The 23846-nt window shown below is 38.3% G+C and overlaps 1 protein-coding gene across 1 annotated transcript in view; it reads left to right on the top strand.

Annotated features, from left to right (window-relative positions):
- LOC139716583 (alpha-N-acetylgalactosaminide alpha-2,6-sialyltransferase 2-like) overlaps positions 1-23846 on the top strand; it is a 101233-nt gene that overhangs the window by 39331 nt on the left and 38056 nt on the right. The window contains exon 3 of the mRNA XM_071628110.1: positions 711-882. Within this exon, the coding sequence (XP_071484211.1) occupies positions 711-882 (172 nt within the window). The remainder of the gene's footprint in view (positions 1-710; positions 883-23846) is intronic.

Below are 23846 nucleotides of genomic sequence, written 5' to 3'. Positions count from 1 at the left end.
TAGCAAAGAGAAAGAAATGTTTGATATACAAAAAAAAAATCGCAGAATACACTTAAAATTAATCTAAAGTATGTAAAATTTCATTTGATCTATAGAGATTATGTGTTGGAGGAACTGCAAAAAAAAAGAAAGAAAGATCAAATGCTTTACTAGTGGAGATAAGTCCTGGGAAAAAATGTAGGCAAGCACACGATAGAGAAATGAGAGAAAAAGAAAGGAGAAATAGAGGAAAGAAAAAAATTCAACTCAAGACAGCTTCCACCTCTTCTTGGGTACATTTTCTCCCATGATTATTGAAAACTTTTCGTTGTTCGCATTTCCGTCGTGTGTTTTTCGTGTACGTAACATGCTGTACTTTAGCAATGATACACACGACATTCGCACATACGTCGTGGAAACTTCGCACAAATTGCGCAAGAATAATTTTCGGCTTCGTAGTCGGAAAACATTCGGAGAAAAACTTTTCCGAATGTTGGATTTTGTCGTTTGCGTCCTTCGCAAATCGTTCGCGTGCTCCGTGAAATCCCACCCTTAGCCTCTTCAGTGTTGTCACTGTTCTACCACAGGACCCTGCCATTATTATTACCCTAGTGTTGCCAGGTACCCAATTATACACCTGGGTCAAGAAAACTGCACTTTCTTTTGTATTTCACAGTCCTAATAGCTTTTGTTTTATGTAATTTGTTGTGTTTATGTCTTACACTCCACAGCACTGTCCAAAAACTGTACAGACCCTAGCAAAATACTCCAAGTGGTTTCGCGATCGCTATGAGCATGGAATCAAGTTATTTGCCGACTTCGAGGACGTGCGGAGCTACAAGAATTACCACAAACTGGACCACTACACACTCCCATTTGGTTTCCGCAGAGTGAAGAGATCTCGTGAGTACAATTTCGTACAGAGTGTGAAAGGCTGCTAATTTTCATGACCTGAGTTCTGATGATTCAGTTTCTATACCAGAGTTTCTTGTATTCACTGAAGTGTGCTGAGATGATAAACCATTTGATTACTAGTAATTATTCCTGGAAATGTTGTACATTGTAACTGTTTATTATGCGCAGTGACCTGTGTGTAATTGGTGCAGGATACCTGATGCAAAAAGCTTTAAATACAATTATAGCCCTGACATGAATAATACTGTACACTGTATAATGAGAACAGGCCGTGCAGACCTTCAGGAAAACTTCCTATACAGTATTTAATGATTGTAAAATGTGATTCAAAGATTTGAAATTGTTTACTCCAAAAATTTGTTTTGCTCCAAAATCATACTTGTTTGGTTAACTGTGTGAAAAAAAACACAGAAACATTTGCCACATGCTGCTTTTGTGAATTGGAGCCAACAGCCTTATTCTCAAATGAAACTTTTGTGCACTGCCACCATTGGCATTCAATGCAATCTGTAGACACAAACTTTCATGGGCATTTTTAATACTTTCACGAATCTTGGCTCCTTGCAAAATTCACGAAGGTTTCATGCATGCATGCTAAAATTCCTAGTCATTACAGTAATGCTGTGTCGTCTTGTCATAATTTTTGTCATTCATTGTTTGCATTTCATGAAGTAGATGTAGATGGAAAAAGTTTCTGTATATTTGAGCAATGTTTTGGGCATTGTCAATTATTCATTTGGTTGCAGCTGCATTATAAAAGGCCTATCAGTTACCAGACTTAAAACAGATCTTAAAACGGCAACATTGAAAAAGATGGCTTGATTTTTCTGTCTCAAATTTGCAGCTCTGTCAGTGTTTTTTCTGACATTGTGCAACGTTACCACTGTACTGTAAAAGTGAAAATTTTCATGGTGTCGAAACTTTGCGCACATTTCGCGCAACCAGAAACTAGCGCGCAAATATGTTCCAGCTGTTGATGTCTTGATTTCGCGGAATTAATAACACGCAAAACTCATCTTAACCTGTCGAGCTCGAAAACATACTACCTGTAAGTCAGGCGAATATATATCCACTTTTACAGTATGATATAATAGCATGTATACACGCTTTTATTACAGCAGAAATCATAGTTGCCAATTCAATGATAAGATGATTATTACTGCAGCAAAATCATCTCATTACATGAAGGGTTATTACTTACAGGAATGGTGGCAATTAATGCTGCCGATTCCAGATCATCAAAGTGAAACTGGATCATGGGACAAGAAATCATATGACATCAGTACATCAGTGACAGTTCATGGCCTTCACAGTTTCAGTTTTAGTTTAATTCATTTCCATTTTTCTCAAGAAGAAAAGAGAAAATTCATTGTGGTTTCCCACACAATGCATTTATATGTATGATTTTCACTCGTGACAGGATTTTTTTTTTTCAATCTGAACATACACAGCTGTATGCATTGTAGTGAATGCAAAGTGAACTCCAGGAACACAGCTAGCTGCCCATGTTTCCCATAGCAGTCCCCCTGTAGGATTAATTGTTAATTGACTAAAGCAAAGTTTGGATGAAAAGTAATTGTATCAAAATGTTAAATTTGAAAATGAATTTTTTGGGGGGCAAATTTTGCGAGCAGCCAAGATATGGGAAATGAAAATGCTCATTGAAGTCCTTCTCTTCATTTATTCTGCGCTGAATGGCAGTGGCAATTCTCAAAAAAAAAAAAAATCAAAAAAAATCATGCTGCAAAAAAGGCTGAATATTTTTGGTTTTATAGTAGACGTATGTCCAGACTACTTGTCATCATTGTGTAGTGAAAACATTCTAAAACTTACAATTGCTCAACTTTCCCATTTCAGGGCCCTATTTTATCAAAAGATAAAATCAATTGTAAATTCCCTTACCACACAGGCTGCCATAGACTTATGTTATAAATCTTATGTGATCAATAATAGCTCTTCATAAAACAGGGCCCTGGTCTCAGATAAGAATGATAAAACCATTGCAGTTGTATTTGTTTGATAATCAAATGATTGCACCACTGGCAAGTGTGACAGACATGGTAGGTGTATGATGCATTACTCTTTAACCAGTGCATACATTGTAAGTCATGGTTACTAGGAGTGGGTATGAATAATTTGTTGTTCAGTTGACCTCTCTACGCGTAGCTATCTCCGTAGAAGCTTTGGTCATAATTTCCTCTTTTTTTTTGGGGGGGGGGGGGGGGGATGGGGGATTGGGTGGGGCTGTGAACTTAGTGAAGTACAATTGACCCATGCACACTGCCATTGTTTAGGATAAGATACCCCTTCGATGGTCCAAAAGTACACAGTCCAGCCAAGATTCATGTCAAGGCTAAAGTAAAACTGCCAGAAAATAGCATTGGTCAGTTAAAAAAAGAAAAGAAAAAAAAACAGATGATTCTCATGTAGAGACACACACTAAAAAGTTTGGAGAGTTAAAAATGTCTTGCTTGCAGACAAGTGATTTTTTTTTTTTTTTTTTTTTTGGGGGGGGGGGGGAGTGATGTGTGAATGGGTCTCCTGATGGGGACCCCCCTTTTCTCCTTGAGAGACCTCACTGTGTGTGGGAGGTTCACATGGGTACTACTTCTTTGATCTTTCTTTTCGTTTCTTTCTCTTTTTTTTTTTCTCACCAGACAAACAATAGACTGCTATTATTTGAATGCCATTTAGTGAAGCTATTGTTGTCTGAGTGTCCCCGTTCATATCTTTACTTTTCCAGGCTGTTTTATTATACCCCCGCCAAACGAAGTTTGAAGGGGGTATATAGGAATCAGCGGACGGTTGGGTGGTCGGTCGGGCGGTCGGGCGGGCGGTCCGTTGCAAATCTTGCGTCGGTTCCTCGGTTTTCAACCGATTCCCATAAAACTTGGCACAGATGTGTGCCTTGGGTTGTAGATGTGCAAGACGTATTTTTTGACAGTACCCAAAAGTATGTTGCTATGGTAACGGCATATTATGGGCAAAAATGGGTACAAATCTTGCATCGCGAACTCCTCCCACAGTTTTTGATCAATTTTTATGAAATTAGGTACAGATGTTCATCTGAATATGTTAATGTGCAAGACACATATTTCCGCAGTGGCAAAAAGTGCGTTGCCATGGTAACGGCATGTTATTGGTAAAATATAGGGCAAAATGCTTCATGGCAAAACTGCTTCATCAGTGTTCTTCCAATTCTCATGGAATTCATATTGAATGTTTGTCTTAGGATATAGGTCAGCATGACACATTTCTTGACAGTGACAAAAAGTATGTTGCCATGGTAACAGCTCACATATTATGAGCCAAAATGATGGAAAATTTTGTGTTGCGAACTACTTCCTCAGTTTTTGCCCAATTTCCATGAAACTTGGTACAGATGTGTGCCTTTGGTTGTAGATGTGCAAGACGCATTTTTCGACAGTACCCGAAAGTACGTTGCCATGGTAACGGCATATTAATGGCAGAAGATCAAGGAAAGATCTTGCGGATTTAACTACTTCCTCAGTTTTTTGACCAAAGCTTATGAAATGTTGTTTTGACCAAAGCTTATGAAATGTTGTTTGGCGGGGGTATAACCAGTCGCTGTAGCGACATTTCTAGTTTTATTTATTTTTTAGTGGGTAGACATCTGGAAATCACACTGTAAAACAGACACACAAACAAACCCAAAATAACAGCAAAAAACAAAAACACAGCAAAACAAAGCAAGCAAACAAACAACCAAAAACAACAACAACAACCTCAGAACAGAAAAAATGTTGGAGATAAAATCACCCAAATAAAGCTTTTCCACTTGCAAGGATTGGTTTTTTAGATTTGTTTTTGTTTTTGTTTTTTCCTGCAGTATACCAGATATACTGTACCTTTTCACAATAACAAGAATGCAAGGAAATGCTGGTTTCCTCATGATGTACAAGTAAATGTGACTCATGCCCTATTTCTTTTGCAAAGTTGCTGATTAATCACTGGATGTGAAAGATTGTGATATGCTACATCTTTACTGATGAAACAATATAAAAAATTCCATATAACAAAGAGCAATTACCACACACACAGATGCCACAGTGAATGATCATTGAATGGTCATCTATAGGAAATAAGATTGGAGTTAGCTTTTGATCCTATTTCAGCGTCTATTTGTTTGATCAACTATAATCGAGGGGTTCACTGCAAGCCATGTTATGTCTAATACAGGGCTCCACACTAACTTTTATTTTTGGTGGCCCAAAGGCAAACATCCGACCTTTTTTGGTGGCCCGATCAGGCCACCAAATGCTTCATTTCTGAAATTTGGGTGGCCCGACGTGCGTTTTTGGTGGCCCTGGGCCACCGGGCCACCGTTAGTGTCGAGCCCTGTCTAATATATGATCCTCATCTTATAGTCTATGATGCCATGGCTCTTTTTAACACGACTTTGATATGACAGTCTAACTTCTTCACATATCATGTACTTTGGGGTTTGGAAGGTGTATGGATAGAGGTTAGAGGTCGTTGTAATGTGATCGACTGCAACGCCCATTAGATGCCAAAGAGGTCACATGTACAAGTTGTTCCATGTACATTGTAACTTTTCGCATCACATTGCAAGCGTCAAAGAATTTGAACATTAACTATAAGTATGTGAAACTATTCTCAAGCTGACAATGCAGATGTAATGTAGATCAAATGACTGTTTAATCATCAATCCTAGCCTTTGAAAACAGTATTCACATGTATACATGTAGTGTGAAGAGTGCTGCAATTCTAGTGATTTTGGACTGAATCTGTAGATGAAAAAGTTTGTCTTATAAATCAGGGCAAGGTGTACATGTACAATGTACCTCATGCAATTTTGTTCTTCATGGCCATCTAAATGTTGAGGTTGACAATTTAGTAAAGCATTTATGATGAAACTCCTGTCTCGGTCTTTTCTGGGCCCTGTTGTATTTGAAAAGATGTAATCAAACATGAAGTAAAAAAATCAAACATAAGTCAGACATTAGCCAATTAGAATTGAGTATTCAGAGACTTGTGTTTGATTTTATGGCTTACATTTGTTCCCAACTTTTATGCAACAGGGCTTTGGCCTTTTTACAGACTGAAATATGATTGAAATTGTGCTCGTTCTCGCTGGCAGAGGTTTTTAGGAACATCAAGAAATTCAACATTGCCAGTGGACATTAATACTACATGATATTCTTGGCTTATTGAGCCGTGAGTATTGGATTGTTTGTTTTTGTGTTGATAGTTATAAAGGAAAACAGACCTGTATTACCAGAGTGTGCCGTATTGGGACTGATCAATCAGGGTTGTACTTTTTTTCAAGAAGTGTGATTTTTCCAATTTCTTTGACACACCCTTGACTTCTGTTTGTAAAAAAAAAGAAGAAAATTCTGTAATTACAGTGCTGAATATTTTGTAACTGAATATCATAATCTTGTAAGTCTGCAGGCTTTTTACGGGAAATATGGATTCTTGTTTTTTGTTCGCGAGGGATTTTTGTGTAAAATTTACATTCCAGTATCACTCTTGATTTTGCAGATGTTTCTATTAGATTTAGAATTTTTTATCCCTAAATGATGGTGTCATTTTGTAGAACAGGTATGTTTTTGACACATGTAAAATACATGTATTGCTTTTTTTTTTTTGCTTTGAAGTGTCAAGACCTTACAAATAAAAGTTAGTTAACAATCTTTTCTTGCAACAGTCCTTGAATTTCTATAAATTTTTGATGCTTTGTAAGATGACAAGAATTAACTTTTCAAAATGTAAAATTTTGACAGCATTTGTCAAAATGGATAAGGAAAAAACACACACAAATATTTATATTCTTTTTTAAATATCTATGTCTCTGATTTTGTCCTATTATGTCTACAGAAAATAAAGTAATTTGTGTCATGGCACCGGTCCACATGAATTGTAATTTATATGAAATCTTGTGTTCACTTTATACTCAAAGGAATACTAGTAGCACTCCATTGATGAATATCATGAATATTCTGAAATTGTTAAATGACTCAGTTACAGTATAGAATTGTAACAATTGAAACCCAGTAAAATTGCAGTGTCCAGTAAAGCAAATGAGTAAACACAGTGAAAATGTGGAGTCAGGCAGAGGCAGAGGAGCAACCTCCAATCGACAAGGCATCTCTCAGTCGTCGTCATGGCAACTGCAGTTAGCTGTTACACACAACGATTGCAAATCTCCCTGTCAGACGGGGCTTGCAAGATGGTCCCAAGGTGATCATCACAGTCATGGCGAGAATAAATTCTGAGGACTATTTCCTTGAATACTGCATGGCAGATATCGAGAAGTGATAGGGGATTATAGGTCTACATCTTGGTCCCTTGACAACATAAATCTAAAGCCAAAGAGACTTTGTAATAAAAGCTGGTGCCACTGACTGTTCTACAGGCATTCGATTTCCATTTGTACGCGCTGATGAATGCTGATGAGAAAACCCCTTTGCGCAACTTGTGCATCAGGCTTGATGGTATAGATACACCCTGTAGGCTACTGTATGGGGGGGGGGGGGGGGGACTGGTACATCTCCTTCTTCCCCTTCTCTGCCCTGAGCATTCTGCAGGGAGTATTTAGGACATTTTAAGTCACATGAATTATTACCACGTGTCATTCAAGCGGACAAATAAAAAGGATCCCTTGTACATTGTGATCCAAATATCAAGATTTTTTCTTGCACAGTCCATTCAGACGGACAGAAATATCCTCGCAAATTGCTGATTGCGAATATTTTTCGACCAAACTGCGCATGCCCAAAATCTGCTGAAATGGTGACCCTTGTCCTTGTGTTTGTGTACTGTTTTGAATGATGGAATAAAAGATCTTGAGACTATTTGCTCTACAGCACTTACAATCTCGCCACGGCACAAAATTATTCTGATTGTACCAAAGTACTTATGAGGGATTTGGATTGTGATGCTGATTGTGCTATTGGGCAAAAATCTTAGGATTCGGATCGCAATGAAATCTTGGGATATGTATCCTGCTCATTTGAAGCAGTGTGAATCCCACTGTTATCTAGGTTATTGTAGTAATGGCAGAGCTTTCTAGGCAGTGTGTCAAGGGAAACCTTGTTTGCAGGAGGAGGAGAAGGAAAACCAATGCAAAGATGGTCCAAGGAAGAGAGGGGGATATGGATGGTATGTCAGAAACAACCAAATTCAAAGAATGAGTTGGGTAGTGAAATTTGTAAAAATGAAAAGCACCAGTAAATATATGCCACATATATACAATATGAAGTTGAACTCCTTGTAGCTGTAGAACAGATAAAAATGCTTTGATAGTTTTAACCCGTTTAGGACGGTTTGATTTTGCTACAACCCGCATTTCCCATAGACACTTGCCCGAGTATACTCGGGACTCGTCCTCAACGGGTTAATTCACACTGTCGGAGATAGAAACTGGAGGACATAATGAAATTTAGTAACCCACTGCATACTGTTTTCTTTGCTGTTTGGGGGGGGGGGGTATCGAGGAGTCAAGTTGCTGTTATGTCAAGAAGACAATAAAAGCAATTACTGAAGGACTGGTTGTAAACATTAAATACACATTTTGTATCAAGTATAATACTTCTCTTCTTTCTTCCTTAAAGGCATTGTTTACCATTTGCAGATGAAACAAAATCCCAGCTTTAGTGCTTCAAAGTAGTTCTAAATTCTGAGTTAGGGATAGAAACAACCAATGTAAAAATTTGAATCAGTAAAATCAATTACTAAATATACAAAATGTGAACAATAGAACTTTATAGTAAAAATGTTTCTAGAATGAACTATCTATAGTTATCGTTTATTGAGAAAAATACTGATATATCCATATATTTTAGGCTTTTTTGCAAAAAATGTATTCGGTAGGATGTTAACCTACGCATATACATGTAATATGCATCAAATGTGATATCTTGAACATTTTGTCAATCACTGCTCCCAAAGGTAAACAGGATCTATAAACATTAAAAACACATTTGGTATCAAGTACCTTTTGATACTACAGTCATCTCTTCCTTCCATGTAGTGAAGTGTGCAGTGCCAGGTTACATACTGTGTTCCTGTTTCACAATTAAGTACGTTATTTCCTGTTTCACTTCCTTCACATCTTCCAAAGATGACTCCGACTTTCTTAGCTTCAAGAAGGTATCAGTAACAAGACTACTCCCAGACTCACGTGGTCTGCCACGTACCCATCAAAGTCGATCTGGTGTCCAGTGACCACGCTGTATGCACAAAGCATGCATTTGCATTTGAAGAGGTTCCAAGTGTTTTTTCGCTCATACGTTTTTTTCCCTCCTCACCTGATGGAGCCAATCTTTCAAGATTCTAAGTACAGGTAATCATAATAAAGTAGATGATTACATTTTGTAATTTTTTTTTTTTAATTCCCTTTCTTTTGCAAAATCATGAATACACATTGTAGATTTGAAGTCTGAAAAATAGTTTCTTAGAGTAAAAAGTTTATGGGTTAATACTTGGTGTACCGCTAATTAGAATTCTGTTTTTTATTAAATGAGATGAAATAAAAAAAACACACAACTATTCTATATTTCATGGAAATTGATAGTCCAAAAAGTAGTGTTGAAGATAATAACACAAATGGCCAACAGAAATCAGAATTTTGAATATTCCAGGACCTACATCGTTGTGAAGTGATAGTTATGTAGCAGTAGAATGCCTTGACTGAGCTAGAGTTTAATTTGCCATACTTTAATTCTTATCTATTTTTTGGGGAAGATTACAGTTCTAGTGGGAAATCTGGATATTTGCAATCCTTCTATGATTCAGCATGAGTTATATTTGCTCAAATGTAATTGGTTTGAGCATTTGAGGGTTTCATCATATGTCATTCCATGAGATAAGGATTAGATTGCTTTTAACACTTTGATATCATGTTTTGACCTTGAATGTGGGTTGTTGTTTTTTACATATTGAACAAATTTCCTGTTATTGCTTTTTTGTTTGATTTGGCAACACTCTTTGATCTCAGATAATTTTGAAGTGAGTGCAGTCAAACCTTTGAAGAGGACAATGTTTTACTTTTCAAGTTTTTAAGATTTCAGTTGGTTTAGCTAATAGTTTATTCATTTTTTCCTCAGACTTTTTTTTTTCAACACTGGCTGTAGCATCCCTGCATTTGGCCATGAATTAAGCCATGCAATAATAGCTGAAGTTGTTTGTGTTTTTCACTGTTATATTTTTCACAATTATATATTTTTTTCTTCGCCTTTCCTTGTAGCATCTCCACAATGGGCCGTGGATTAACTTGCAAAAACAGCTGAAGTTGTTTGTTTTTTGCCTTTTCCCCCAACACTTCCTGCAGGCATCCCTGCATTGAGCCATGGATTAAGACTCGCAATAACAGCTGAAGTTGGTTGATGTGGAACTAGTTCTCGTAATGGACTCCAAATTACAGCTGGCCATGATTTGAGGAAAGGCTTTATTTTTTATGGCCACTTTAGTACAGTAATCTGGGATGCTTCGTTGCCTTGGAATTTCTTTGTTCTGTGTTGGATGCCTTCATGCATCTAATCATCAGTGGCATTTGAAAAGTACGCTGGATGAAGTCTGTGTATAGCAAGGTTAAAAGCCTGAAGTTGTTGCTTGCTGGCTGGCTTGTGGTTATTCTTCCCAGGATGAAAGTGCAGACGATGTGTGGACAAAGAACAGGAACTAAAGTATCATTTTGATAATTTTATTGTCCTGCCCGTGTAGCGATAGTGATACATACATGTAGGTATCACTTTTCCACCGTTTGCATCAGCATTGTTTGCATCAACAATAATCTGGTGTACACTCTCTAACTTTCCACAGCTGTGAGCTATGACCACCAAACTCACACAAGAGGACCATGACCTAAGAATGATGTTCAAGTTTGAGTATTATCATGAGTGAAGTCTGACGAGGTCAAAAGGTCAAAGAACTTTTCCTGATTTAAGCACCATATATTGTGTGCTCTCAATAACTTTCTACAGCTTTGAGCTATGACCACAAAACTCACACCAGTACATCACGTAAAGATGCTAGTCAAGTTTGATTATTGGTTTTAAGGCAGACAAGGTCAAAGGTCAATGAACTTATATTGACAAACACTATAATCACAAATTGCGATATGCGGGCGATACATCATTGGCGTTTGCCTTGTTTTGCTATCCAGTGGTAAATCTTGATACCCTAGACATACAGCTCTTGACTCTATCCTATACTGCTCCAAAACTATGAAACAGCTACATGTACAAGTAGGCTCCCTTCTCATCTGAAATCTTCTTGACATTTAGACAATTAAAACACAGTTTAAAGATATATATCCTCTATATAATTATACTGAATCCCCATAGCCTACTCTTTCCTGACCCTGGAATAACATACTGTAAAACCAGAACGATATATTGACAAATTGGAGCTGATGGTCTTTTTTTGCGGCAAGAAATATTCTCGAATTACCACTGGCATTCACCACATATAGTGCAGATAATACAGACAAGAACTTTCGCTTGCATTTTAATTTTGCGAATGTTGGCTCCTCCTGAAATTCTTAAGCAATTCATGCAAACACAAATGGTGGTTTTACAGCTAGTTCTTTTTATCATATGGAAAAGGTGCTATTAGTCCAGCGTCACAGCCCAATAAATCAGACAAATTATTCAAATTGTCCAAATTTGAAACACGTGTAGATTGACCATATTCTAAGCAAATTTGGATATTGAACCCTTCAAAATTATGACATCTTCTGTTGCCATGGTAACAATTACATACCTTTATAATGAAATGTTGTAAAAACATATGAGTGTCTCAGCATTTCTATTTCAACTTGAAACTTCATTTGCCATCAAAATCTTGGTCAGCCAAAGTCACATATCCTCTAAAACATGGTGGTTGCTGTGGCAACGACTTTGGAGGCATCGCTGTTGGAAGAACACGAACATTTCTTTGTCAAAACATATTACTAACTATAAAAAAGTTTCAACTCTGGCTGTTAGCAATACAGATGAATGTTTTCAAGGTAAAGATCATGCCTGATAGGACAGTTGCCATGGCAACATAATGATGGAAGCATTTACAAGGTGGTTATGCTTGGCTTACAAATCAATGAAAATTTAATGTGCTAATTAATGAATTTGTAAATGTAACCATTTCCTTTTAAACACAACACTATGTTCTGTTACCAAGTTGAGTGTACTACCCCATCTGTCTGTTAGCTGATAATTAGTGGTAAGCAAAAGTCCTAGAGATGTTGTCATGTTAACAGATCAATTTGATAATGAAATTATTTAGAGCTGGTTGCTGTCAGCTTGTACAAAAGTAGAAAACAACACATGAGCATACTGGGATTTACAATGCATACACACAAGAAATGTCAAATTTTGTTTTGTTTCAAAAAGATAATTTAAATGTTTGATTAAAGGTATATTTAAGTTTTGGTTGAAACCTGGCTTCAGGTTTCTAAACTTTTTTTGATGAGATAATGAGAAACCTCTTATGAAATATGAAAAGCATGTAATTCCAACAGGAATTAAATGTTAAGTTGATGAAAATTGGCCATGAAATGGCTAAGATATCCACAGCAAAGCAATCCTAATAAAAGGTAGGGCCTACTTTTATTAGGATTGCATTGTTTTACATTTTTTTAAATGTCTCAGCCATTTCAAAACTGATTTTCATCAAGTCAACTTTGAACTCCTCTTAGAATGGTTTGCTCTGTAACATTTCATAAAAAGTGGTTTCTTAGTATCTTGCAAAAATGTAAAAAGCTCCATCTCATCTCCACCAATACTATACCATCCCTTTAATCTGTTACCATGGCAATATCTTTGAGATTTCTATCCACCAATTCATCAGCAAACAGACGGATAAGGATAATAAAAACTGATTTTGCTGCTTTCCCTCAATCTACAGTTATGTTTGGGCCTAGTTTTTGCTTAAATTCCAGAAATAGAAACCTGCAGACTGAGTACACAAAGCAATAGAAGATGTCTTCATTTGGTGTGTGTGTGTGTGAGCTGTGTCTGAAAATACCTTCAACCTTGGAACCACTTTAGAGACACTACAGTATTACACTTGTACGACAGAGGATACAAACTAGAAACCGAGTGTTCTCAGCTACTTTGTACATACTTCTATATCATACCTTCCAACACCTCTTGCAGGAGGTACATAGTGGATGTCCTTATGCATACAAATCATGTAAAAGGGATTAAAGATGGTTACCTGTTAAGGAATATTAAAAGATGTATTGAGTTTTGATAGAATGTTAAAGTTAACAGGATAGATTCTCTTTACTTGTTCAAGGAACCTGGTGGGGAGTGTATCAGGTCTATGAGGATTTTAGAATTCAGTATGGAACAGTAGGTAGTGTTGGACTGTTTCGTTAACCCTTTAAGTTAATATGCTGGTATGCAGGAGTGAGCACTTTCAGTGCCAACTGGTACATATGTCTATGAATAGAGATTACCTAATCCCCCTAATCCCCAACTGTGTCATTATGGCCTTTCTGTGGGTCTGATGTGCATTGCTGCACCTGAATGGACTTGCTAACTTTATGAGTAAGTCATTTTAGGATGGATTATTGATGCTGGCGAAAAAGAAAGGGTGGTAGCTTGGCATATAAAGGGTTAAGGTTGTGAGATGGTAGAAAACCTCAGTTTCATATTCCAAGGCTTTTCGTGTGCACATGTGAGTTGGTGTGTGCGCATGTGTTTGTGTATATTGTCACACTAGAGGTGTAGAGGACGGACTGATTTTGCTATGGAACAACACACATTTTCCATGGAACAACACACATTTTCCATAGACCCCTGCCCGAGTATACTGGGGACTCGTCCTCAATGGGTTAATAGGCTGGGTGTTTTTTGGCATTCTGTTCCTCTATGTATGCAGATGGGATTTCAATGGCTACACTCTGCCAATACTGCATTTTGTTCAGACATAACATATAGACTTTAGATGCCTGGATGTAGATGTTTCTTTGAAAGATACTCATTGATTCAAATACAATGGCCCATCATGTCTGACCCTTTCTATGCACAGAAATGTGCACAAATTTTGCACACAAACCTATGGATAGATGATTACTGTGGTACACAGAGGGTTAGGCCGACTTTTAATCAATAGAGATTTCTAAATCAGATGATCAACTGACAGAACTTGTTTCACCAAAGTCAAAGTTGTTGAACTTCATAGATTTACTTCATGGAATGATCATATTGGTTGCAACTGCATGTCAACCATTTGAATTCAATATCTTTCTTATTTTAAGTCCAATTATAAAGAAGCTGGTACCAGTCTGTTCTGATGATCTTACTCTATACATTACTGGCAACTTGAACATGGTCTGGAATTTTACTGGTAGAGGAATTGTGGCTCGTTAAAATCAAACTACATAAGGCATATTGTCTGCAAGGGAAAGTGATTAGCCTCCAGGCTTCTGTTTTATAAAATGTGCTTTATTCTCACAAACGGAATTCAAGCTATTAGCCATAAAAAGCTGCCTTGTGATGAATGTTGTCATTAATGCATTTGTCTAATGCGAAGCTCTGTGTTGCCTTTGCCCATAGAGTGCTCATCTGGTGGAATCGATCCTCGTTTGCATATCAACTAGGATCATTTCCTCTCTACTACTATCAGAAATGCATGATTATCTCATCAACTTTTCAAGGGAATAGCCATTATATTCATTCTCTGCTACTGTCATAAATCACTCAAAAAACACGTACCAGTAGTTCTGAAACTGTTAGCTTACATCTCATTTCAGAGTTATGTGTCTGATCAGTTGCAAGAATAGAATGTCTACACATCAAACATATCTCCTTTTCTCTATCAATCTGTATATGTGTGTATGCTATGTACAAACATATTGGCACACTCTATGGGTCTCTCTATATTTGTCTCTACTAATAATGTAGTCTAAACCCAAAGTCAGCATTATGCAATGTTGTGTGACTTTCATGCTTCAGTTACTGTGAAAGCAGAAATCTTTACACAAATAATTTTTCGTGCCTGGCTGGGTAGGATGCATTTTATTTGTTTTTCGTTCCATAGAATTCAAATCTATGATAGTATGGCATCTTACAAGCAAACCAAGTTGTGTGTTGTTATCTTTGGGCTAGTTTCATGTCAGGTAAAATGAGCGAAAATGTCCACTTTTACAGTGCAGTGTGTCAATTTTGATTAGGATCTTTTTTTCTTTTGAGGAGCCATTGGATTTTTCAACTCGGATCTTTCGTCAGAGTTTGTTTTTGCTCCCTCCGTAGTGAAAGATGTTACACAAACATGATTGATTGGTGTCACATTGTGTAGAACTGTAAGAAGTCAGTGATGTCCATAGACTCTGTATGGAAAGAAGTCTTAAGATACGGATATGTATAATATCATATGTATGTGTGTGTGTGTAATATATGATATATTACACAGTGTGCTCAGCACTGCAATGCATGTAATTTTTCCTCTGTACCCCAATGTGCTGCCTTGAACTACTCTTAATGAGCGCAAGAGATGAGAGGGAATTACTTTTGCAGAAGATGGCTGTCCGTCTGTCAAGCTTTCTACACCGCTCTGATATGGTGATTGAGAGTGTCGGTGGATTGAACTGAGTATTCCATTCCAACAGGAATGTATAGTACACATATATATGTACACACACGTGTAGTAGTGCTACTCTGAATGAAATTTCATTTGGCACATAGATGTTCTAGTATGTTTGGTTTGATTCCACTGTCCTCGATATACTTGTGGATATGCTGCAAGCATATGTGTTTGTGTGTATGTGTGTGTGTGTATGTGTGTGTACACACTTTTAGACCAATATAAATTTGACATTAGTTTGCACAATGTTGGTGTTACTGCATTTTGTCCTTACAATAAATGTATATACATAGTGTGAGAATGACGTTATTTTGTACGATGTTTGTGTATAAATGCAGTTTGTTTTTGATGGTTTTTTTTTTCCGTTTCTGTGAACGTTTCTGTTTCTGTGATATGAAATTGAACGAAATTTGAATAAAGAATAAAAAAAAATGAAGGCTACTTTAACCAAAAATGCTAAAACAAGGCAGCAAAGCAATACAAATCCGAAATGGCTGAAGGAAAGTTGAGCTGGAGGTTAGGAATGTTCAGTTTGACTGATTACCAGTAAATCTTTGATTGTCTTTTCCTATTTGCACTTTTAACAAATAAGAGTTTATAAGATTTCCTGCGATCTAGACAATAGTGAACATATCTTTTTAAAATGTCTTCCCCCACTTGAGCAGTGTAGATGTACCCTTAGATTTAAAAAAAAAGTTGCTTTGTTCATGTTTAGAGCTGCTTTGTTAATTCACAGTATCAATGAGGGGCTGTGAACATCATTCAAGGTGACACAAAATATGTTTTAATTTGTTTATATATTTATATACTTAACAATATATATATACATGTATATATATTTTTTTTCTTTTTTTTTGGGGGGGGGGGTAATTGCTAGTGCTCTCTAGCTCTTCATGTACTTTGTTAAATCCATAAACATGATAAATCTGCTTACTCTTAATATGCCCACATGTATTCAAAAACTCGTACAACAGTACACACAGAGTTTATGTTTTGCCCTATGTTTGATGTCAAAGAAACTGCATATTATATATCAATTATCATGTAATAACCTAATATCAGTCTAGTACAATGTATATCGGCAAACCTGAGCATATTTTCAGGAATGAAAATACTTTGCAAATGAGGACGGCTGCTTTTAGCATACTTTGTTGCCTCTGGAGTTAATTAGTTGTTGTTTTTTTATTGAAAGACCCTGTATTTCAAAATATTATCAGTGCAGATGCCCATTATGTTCCATATGGTATAGACCAGCAAAACAGTGCATGCAATCATAAATTTTTATGGACTATATGCACTTCAAATTAGCAGCAATAAATTGACTATGTGGACTGAGTACCACATTTGATGTGTTTTATCTTTATTTTTTTGGATGGGGAAAGGGAGAATGATGATAAAGATTAGTATCAATACAGCTTTCAGCTAATTGAGTTTCATATTGTGGTTGTAAAGGGCTTGTCGTGCCAAAATTGTGCCGACTTCTTGGTTAATTCTTTCTTGCGTTTGTAAAATTAGAGCGGGATTTGCATAATTTCCACAGATCATAAGCATCCCCGGAACTGTTCAGGGATTTCAACAAAGGAGTGCACTCTCCGCAATCACTTTCATTTGTGCAATTAAGGAGTATTTGGATTAAAGCGCCTGGGACGCAGCATAATTGCCAGTACTCAAATTGCCATTATGTCTAATCATGTGTGGATTAGGAGTGGTCTCCGGTCGCCCATTATTAACTTGCAGAGGTCATCTCCCCCTCTTCCCCCCCTCCCCCGTTTTGTAGTTGGGACATTCTAAAAATTACCCTTCTTTTCATTGAGGGAAATAATAAGACTGCCCTGAACCTCCCCTCAAAAAAAAAATCAAAAAACACAAACAACAACAACAACAAACAATACACACACACAAAAAAACCCAATCAAACAATACACACACAAAAAAAACACACACAGTGATTTTATCATACCTAGAAGACTAGTATTGCCTCCCCTCCACCCCTTCTCCTCACAGGCACGCACCCATCCCATCTCCCTGACAATACTGCAAACACACATCATCCATTGCCCATGGTAACCTCCGGTTATTAAAAGGCTGTGCAAAATTATGTCGATTGGAAAATTGCCATCTCTCCAGAGATGAACAGATCTATCAAAGTGCGTTAGATGGGTGATTTACTGGCTTTGTGGGGGTCCCTGCTGTGGTTTCTAGATATTCTGATATTTTGAATCTGTATCGTCTAGCTGCATCTCCCTTGATTTGTGTTATTCATGTGCATACATTCATCCAATGTGTCTGCGGTATAATACCAATATCCATGTAGTGAGCACTCTTAAGCCATCGCCCCTTCCCCCCCCCCCCCCCCCCACCATTGAATGAAAATTAGTTACATCATTGTAGGTACTCCAGTATCCACAATTACATGCATAACATGTCTCAGTTTCCTCAATTCAAGATTCTCAGACTGCCTAAAGTAAACTTGTCGAGGACAGGTCTCGAGTACACTCGGGCAGGTGCCTATGGGAAATGCATGTTGTAGCAAAATCAACCCGTCCTCAACGGGTTAATTCCATCCCTCTCCCATCTCTCTTTGCTTCCTGCTTTCCTCTCACGCCATCTTCTTTCACTCCTTCCCTTTCCTTGAAGGAATACCCATCATTAAAGAGATCTAGATCTCTAGGTAACAAACGTTAGGGGCCCCTCCCCTCCCCCAGGTGCCAACACAAAGAGCATGCATTCAGTGTGAGCTTGATGCCGTTAGCAACCCATTTCCCTGTCATGCATGATGAAAGTGTGTGGTGTTATGTGAAACCAAATGTTGTGCAGGGTCTTGTTGACAAGGGGGGGACATGCTTTGTATGAAAGAACAGTATGAGAAATGGGGAAAAGGAGAGAGAGAGGGCGAGGAATGAAGAGAGAGTATGAAGGGGGGGGGGGGGGGGGAGAGGAAGAGGGCTAGATGTGCTACATCGCGTACATAATGTGTGCTGTGGCAAGCCGTGCAATATTGGGCCACTTCCCCGGGAAAGTATTCCATTTCCATCTCGCTCCACCGATGCTGGCATTTGAAATATCAACGCGGGGGACGTCATTATTTCACGCGGAAAATGTGCCTGGGCAGAATGAGAGGGAGATGGAGGTGGGGGTGGGGGGTAGGGAGAGAGAGAAAGAGGAGAGATAAATTCACCCGATGCGTGATGAGAAAGGTGGAGAGGGAAGAGGACGGAAGGAGGAGACAAGAATTGCTAATGATTTTTGTTTTGCCAGCGCTGATGAGGATTGTAAGGAGGGGAAGCAGTGGCATAGTTAGGTAAACTCAATTTTTTTTCCCCCCCTCAGAGAGGATGCTCCTTTCCACAGGTATTAGGAGAGGCGTGGTCAAAGCTATCGGGGAACATATTACCAGACATGCTGGGCCAATGGAAATAAAAGTAGCTCAGGTCTATAAAAGGGTACAGACATATCTTAGAGACTATAAGGTTTACAATTGTTTGCAATTATTATAAATATATCTCTCAAGTTTTTCCAGACTAAATACGTGCATATCTTGCTCTGTCCCAAAGTATTCTGTAGTAAACCACCCTGTGCTGTAAAACCAGAAATGTTCACATGCATGAAACTTTCATGGATTTCATGGTGTGCCAAGATTTGTGAAAGTAAAATATACATGAAATCACCACGCGTAAGCCTGTTGAGGACGAGCTAATTTTGCTAAAACACGCATAAGCCGTAGACACTTGCCCGAGTATACAGTACTTGGGACTCATCCTCAATGGATTAAATGCCAGTCACCGCTTCGCAAGAGTTTTATGCTGCTAGTGTTCCTGGTTGTACAGTATCTCTTATTTGGCAAATAGGTGCATGAATGGCATGTGTTATTGGAAGAGTGAAAACAAGAGAAGACCTATTTAAACCCACTCCAAAGGGCAGAGTTGTAGTGCTACAGGTGGTAGAACACATGAGTACAAAGAGCAGCTAGAAAGGAAGAGATAGAAAGGGAGTAACAGGGGGGTTTCCTTCACACAGAGGAAACAGACGGAAGCGATCGTGTAGGCCACAATACCTTTGTTGGCAAAAAAGGAAGGGCCGTATAAACAATGTTGCACCTTGGTCGCGCCATATGCAGTGATTTGTTCACATTTGTGCATTGTTGATGAAACAGTAATACAGGTGCGTGTCAGATGTTAGGATGGAGAGGGCGGTATAAAAAAATGTTGCACTCTCGGCGGTGTTTACTGACATGATAATGTCAAAGGTTTGGATTGAAAAGGGCAGTATCAGAAAAAAAAAATGTCAAGCCATTTGCAGTATTTGGTGTACTTTTTTTCTACTGCTGCCATGAGATGTCAAGGGTGGGGATAGAAGGAGCAGTATAAAAAATATGCTATGTGCAGTATTGGGTTTAAAGTGGATCACCATTGACATTATGCAAAGGGTTGATCGGTGCCAGTTCGCCTTTATTTCTTGCTGAATGAGGGGCAACTGTGGAATACATTGATCAGCATGGCTTTGGTACAGTCTTCCTTCTGAGTATTATAGATCACAAGATGTGTGAAGCAAATGTTATAGGCATTCAGTCTGTTACCAAAGAACCTCTAAAAGATATTAAAAAGTTTTGGTACCTCAAAAGTTTCCTTGAATTTCCTTGTCTTAGTTTGGGTTTCAGGTTAAAGTACCTTTCATATAACTAACACTGTGAGACTTACTCGCCCCAAAGTGCTCTCATGTCTTAGTAATCATACAATTAACTGCGACCAGCAGCCCCATACGCATAGCGACCAGCAGTCCCATACGCATAGCGTAATTGGGCTTCGCATTGTAGCATTCAGGATCATGACAGATTTAGTATCACAGGATAAATGTCAACTTAAAATCCCAAAAATTCTTCAATTTGAAGACTTACCAATTAAGGTGAAGTACATTGTATTGAAAACAGGCTTCGGGCAACGTTTGGTTCTGCCTATAGTCCCTTTCTGTTCGAATTGATGACTGAATGTGACTCGGTCGAGAGGACCTTGGGAGAGCTGCCATACACTGAATACTACAGCCAGTGCATGCAAACACATCACATGCGCACAAATTTCAAATCCATCAACGGATAAGATGTTTGTGTGCGCATGCGCTGGCCGTAGTAGTCAGTGTAGTAGCTCTCCCAAGGTCCCCTCCACCGAGTCACATTCAGTCATCAATTCGAAAAGAAAGGGACTATTGGCAGAACCAAACGTTGTTCGAAGCCTGTTTTCAATACTTCATCTTAATTGGTAAGTCTTCAAATCGAAGAAATTTTTGGATTTTAAGTTGCCATTTACCCGCGATACTAATTCTGTCATGATCCTTAATGCTACAATGCGAAGCCCAATTACGCTATGCGTATGGGGCTGCTGGTCGCAGTTAGCTATGCGTACAATGGGCTGCTGGTCGCAGTCAGTGGTTTCGTACAATATTTATTGACGTACAATATTAATACGGCGACGGCTCTGGTACGAAACCATTATTGCATGATTACTAAGACATGAGAGCACTTTGGGGCGAGTAATTCTCACAGACAACGTACTTTAACGTGAAACACAAACCAAGACAAGGAAATTCAGGGAAACTTTTGAGGTACCAAAACTTTTTATTATCTTTAAAATGTACATCACAATGAACCATACAAGTCAATTTTGAGTGATACTGGTAATGTATGTATAACTGTGACTGTACTAGAAGGACTGATTCTGCTGTACTCATGGCAGAAACTAAAACTAAAACCAAACCAAACCAAACCAAACCAAACCAAACCAAACCAAAGTAAACAAAAAAACTAGATGGTAGGCAAATGAGTTTTCAGGAATTTGTCTTGTTTTGTTCTAATAGTAATAGACATGGCTACATGTATCTCAAATACAAGAGGAATATAATTTGACTTAAGGGAAAACAAAGATCTGAATGGAGCATCAGCTAAATTTTAAAAAGGGGGACTGCTTTTTAATAATATTTTGTCTGAAGAGGGTGGTTTGTACAGGAATGCAGTGTAGCAAATGTTAGCAAACATCACGAGGTTTCAAGTGCTTATAAACATATCAGATGATGTTTCTTAATCATATTGCTGATAACAAAGAACAATAATGGTTATTTCATGGATTGGCTGGTATGTTGGATGCAAGACTTAATATTTTCAATTCCTTGTTTCTCACTGTTACCACTAGAAAATGATACGTCTCCTCGATGTTCCTCATGTTTTTTTTTTTTTCAGTGCTTTTGGCATCTCGCATTTCAGGTGAGATAGCAAAACATGAAAATATACTAAGTTGTAATGATAGCTGAGGTGTCAGTTCATGCTTCCATGATCCAATATCACACCATATCATCTTTCAGTTTAAATGCAAACTTACAGAAAGCAAGCCTACAAGAGACACAGGAACAAGTCATGCAAATACCCCAGTGATAATTTGTACTTGTGATGGACCCAACCTGAGGAATAGTGACATAACTTGGATTGAAAATAGATGTAGCAATCAATACTGTGAAGGGAGGAAGAGCAACAAGACCAAAGTGCCATTCAATCACAATAATTATCAGTCGGTGGATTGCGATAGATAAAGAATTAATTTTCTAAAGCTGCCATTTACGAGAGAAAAAGTTGGCATCCAGCAAAGCACGTTTAATCTCTGAATGGCACAAGACCATGACCTCAGTCACCCTTGACTGGACTTCACTTTCATAGGAAGTGGAACCCCAGGCGAAAAAAGATAAGGTATTTTGATTTCGTGAGTTGTCCACACATACTGTTGGTGCAAATTGTTGTGAGTCTGTTTTATTTGTAAATCAGGATGCATGTAGCCCTTTTTACACTTCATGTTTCTTAACCCCGTACTTTCTCTGACCCAGGACTATCGTTAATCCTGTACCAATTTTTTCAGCTTTTTACACTCGCCAATAAATCCCGTACTAAGCTCTTGTCCTGGGCTAAAGAGAAAACTGACCTTTTTACACTCGTATTTCTTAGTCCTGTACTTTCCAAATCGCATGAATATTCATGATTACGCTGTGCACAGTACAAGTACATGCACGCACCAGCAACACTTGATTACTGGTACCTCGTTTGTGATTGGTCAGTGGGGGTCGGACTTCGTCTCCGTCGCTTAGCCCTGGATTATTTCTTCGTTCTGTTTACACTCACTTGCTTGGTACCGCAATTGCGGGGTTAGCACCGCAATTGTGGTGCTAACCCTGCTTTTTTGCAGGGCCATATAGTACAGGATTATCGGTGGGGCTAGCCCACTTTGGCAAAAACAAGTGTAAACAGAAAGTGGGCTAAGGAAAGTCCGGTACCAATGGTGGGGCTAAGGCCTCCCCTTAGCCCCACCGTTGGTACGGGGCTAAGCAAAAATTTGCAAGTGTAAAAAGCCCTTATGTGGACTGATTTTGGCATAGGAATACTTATCATGATTGTGAGTTTTTGTTTGAGTATGTGTGTGTCCACACACATGAATTCTTGCTGTTTACATCGCATTGCACAGTAAATGTCGCCATTTTGAATTTCATACCATTTTTTTTTAATGTGTATGACTGGGCCTTGAGACTGAGAGCACTGCTCATATGGCAGACTGTAAAAGCCACAAGGAACTATGTTGTATTGATTATAATGGCAACATCACTGTACTAGTACCCTTTTGAGGGGGTTCACACTGAAGAATAACGCAGTTTTAATCAGGTTTAATGGAGTGATCAGACTCGAGTCTCCTCATGTAACTCTGCACATGAGTGACATTCCTACAACAGTGGTGTTGCAAACTCCATGGCTCCTTAATCAAGCGCACAATTTTGGGCACACTTTCATCAAGAGTTTTTACCTCTATTCACACACCATGTCAGAGGGGAACATAACATTGTGTTTAGCATCACCTTCTCCATTGTGTTTCAGGGTGCGTTTATCAACTCTTTTTCTCGGCAGAAACAGGTTTTCCAAACGGCTGTCAGGGAATTTTTACGAGATGATAAACGCAAAGCTGTTTTGATTATGGGGTTCGGAAAGCCTTCTTGAAAACCGCAGAGTTGTGCTTTCCGAAACAGGTTTCTGAAACAGGTTTCCAGAAACCTGTTTCTAGAAGCCCTTTGAAGCAAGATAAACGCAAAGCTGTTTTTAAACTGCTTTGTACTACGGTTACGAACCATGTGGGTCAAAATGCACAATGCAGCTGCGCAGTGACAAGGCCAGTTTTCGTGTTTGCATTGAGTTGATAAACACAACTATTTTGGAAGCCGTTTCTAAAGAGCTTTGGAAACTACTTTCGAAAGGGCTTTGGAAACAGCTTTTGAAAGCCGTTTCAAACAGGGGAAAGATGATAAATGCAGCCTCAGAGTTGCAGCCACTCAGAATGCAGACATGCACCCGGGATTATAAA

This window comes from Diadema antillarum, unplaced genomic scaffold (assembly GCF_040938485.1).
Source record: "Diadema antillarum isolate AM-2024a unplaced genomic scaffold, OU_Dant_1.0 scf00000067, whole genome shotgun sequence".
Taxonomy (NCBI): Eukaryota; Metazoa; Echinodermata; class Echinoidea; order Diadematoida; family Diadematidae; genus Diadema; species Diadema antillarum.
The sequence above is the reverse complement of the archived record's forward strand: the minus strand, read 5'-3'. Positions and strand labels throughout refer to the sequence as shown.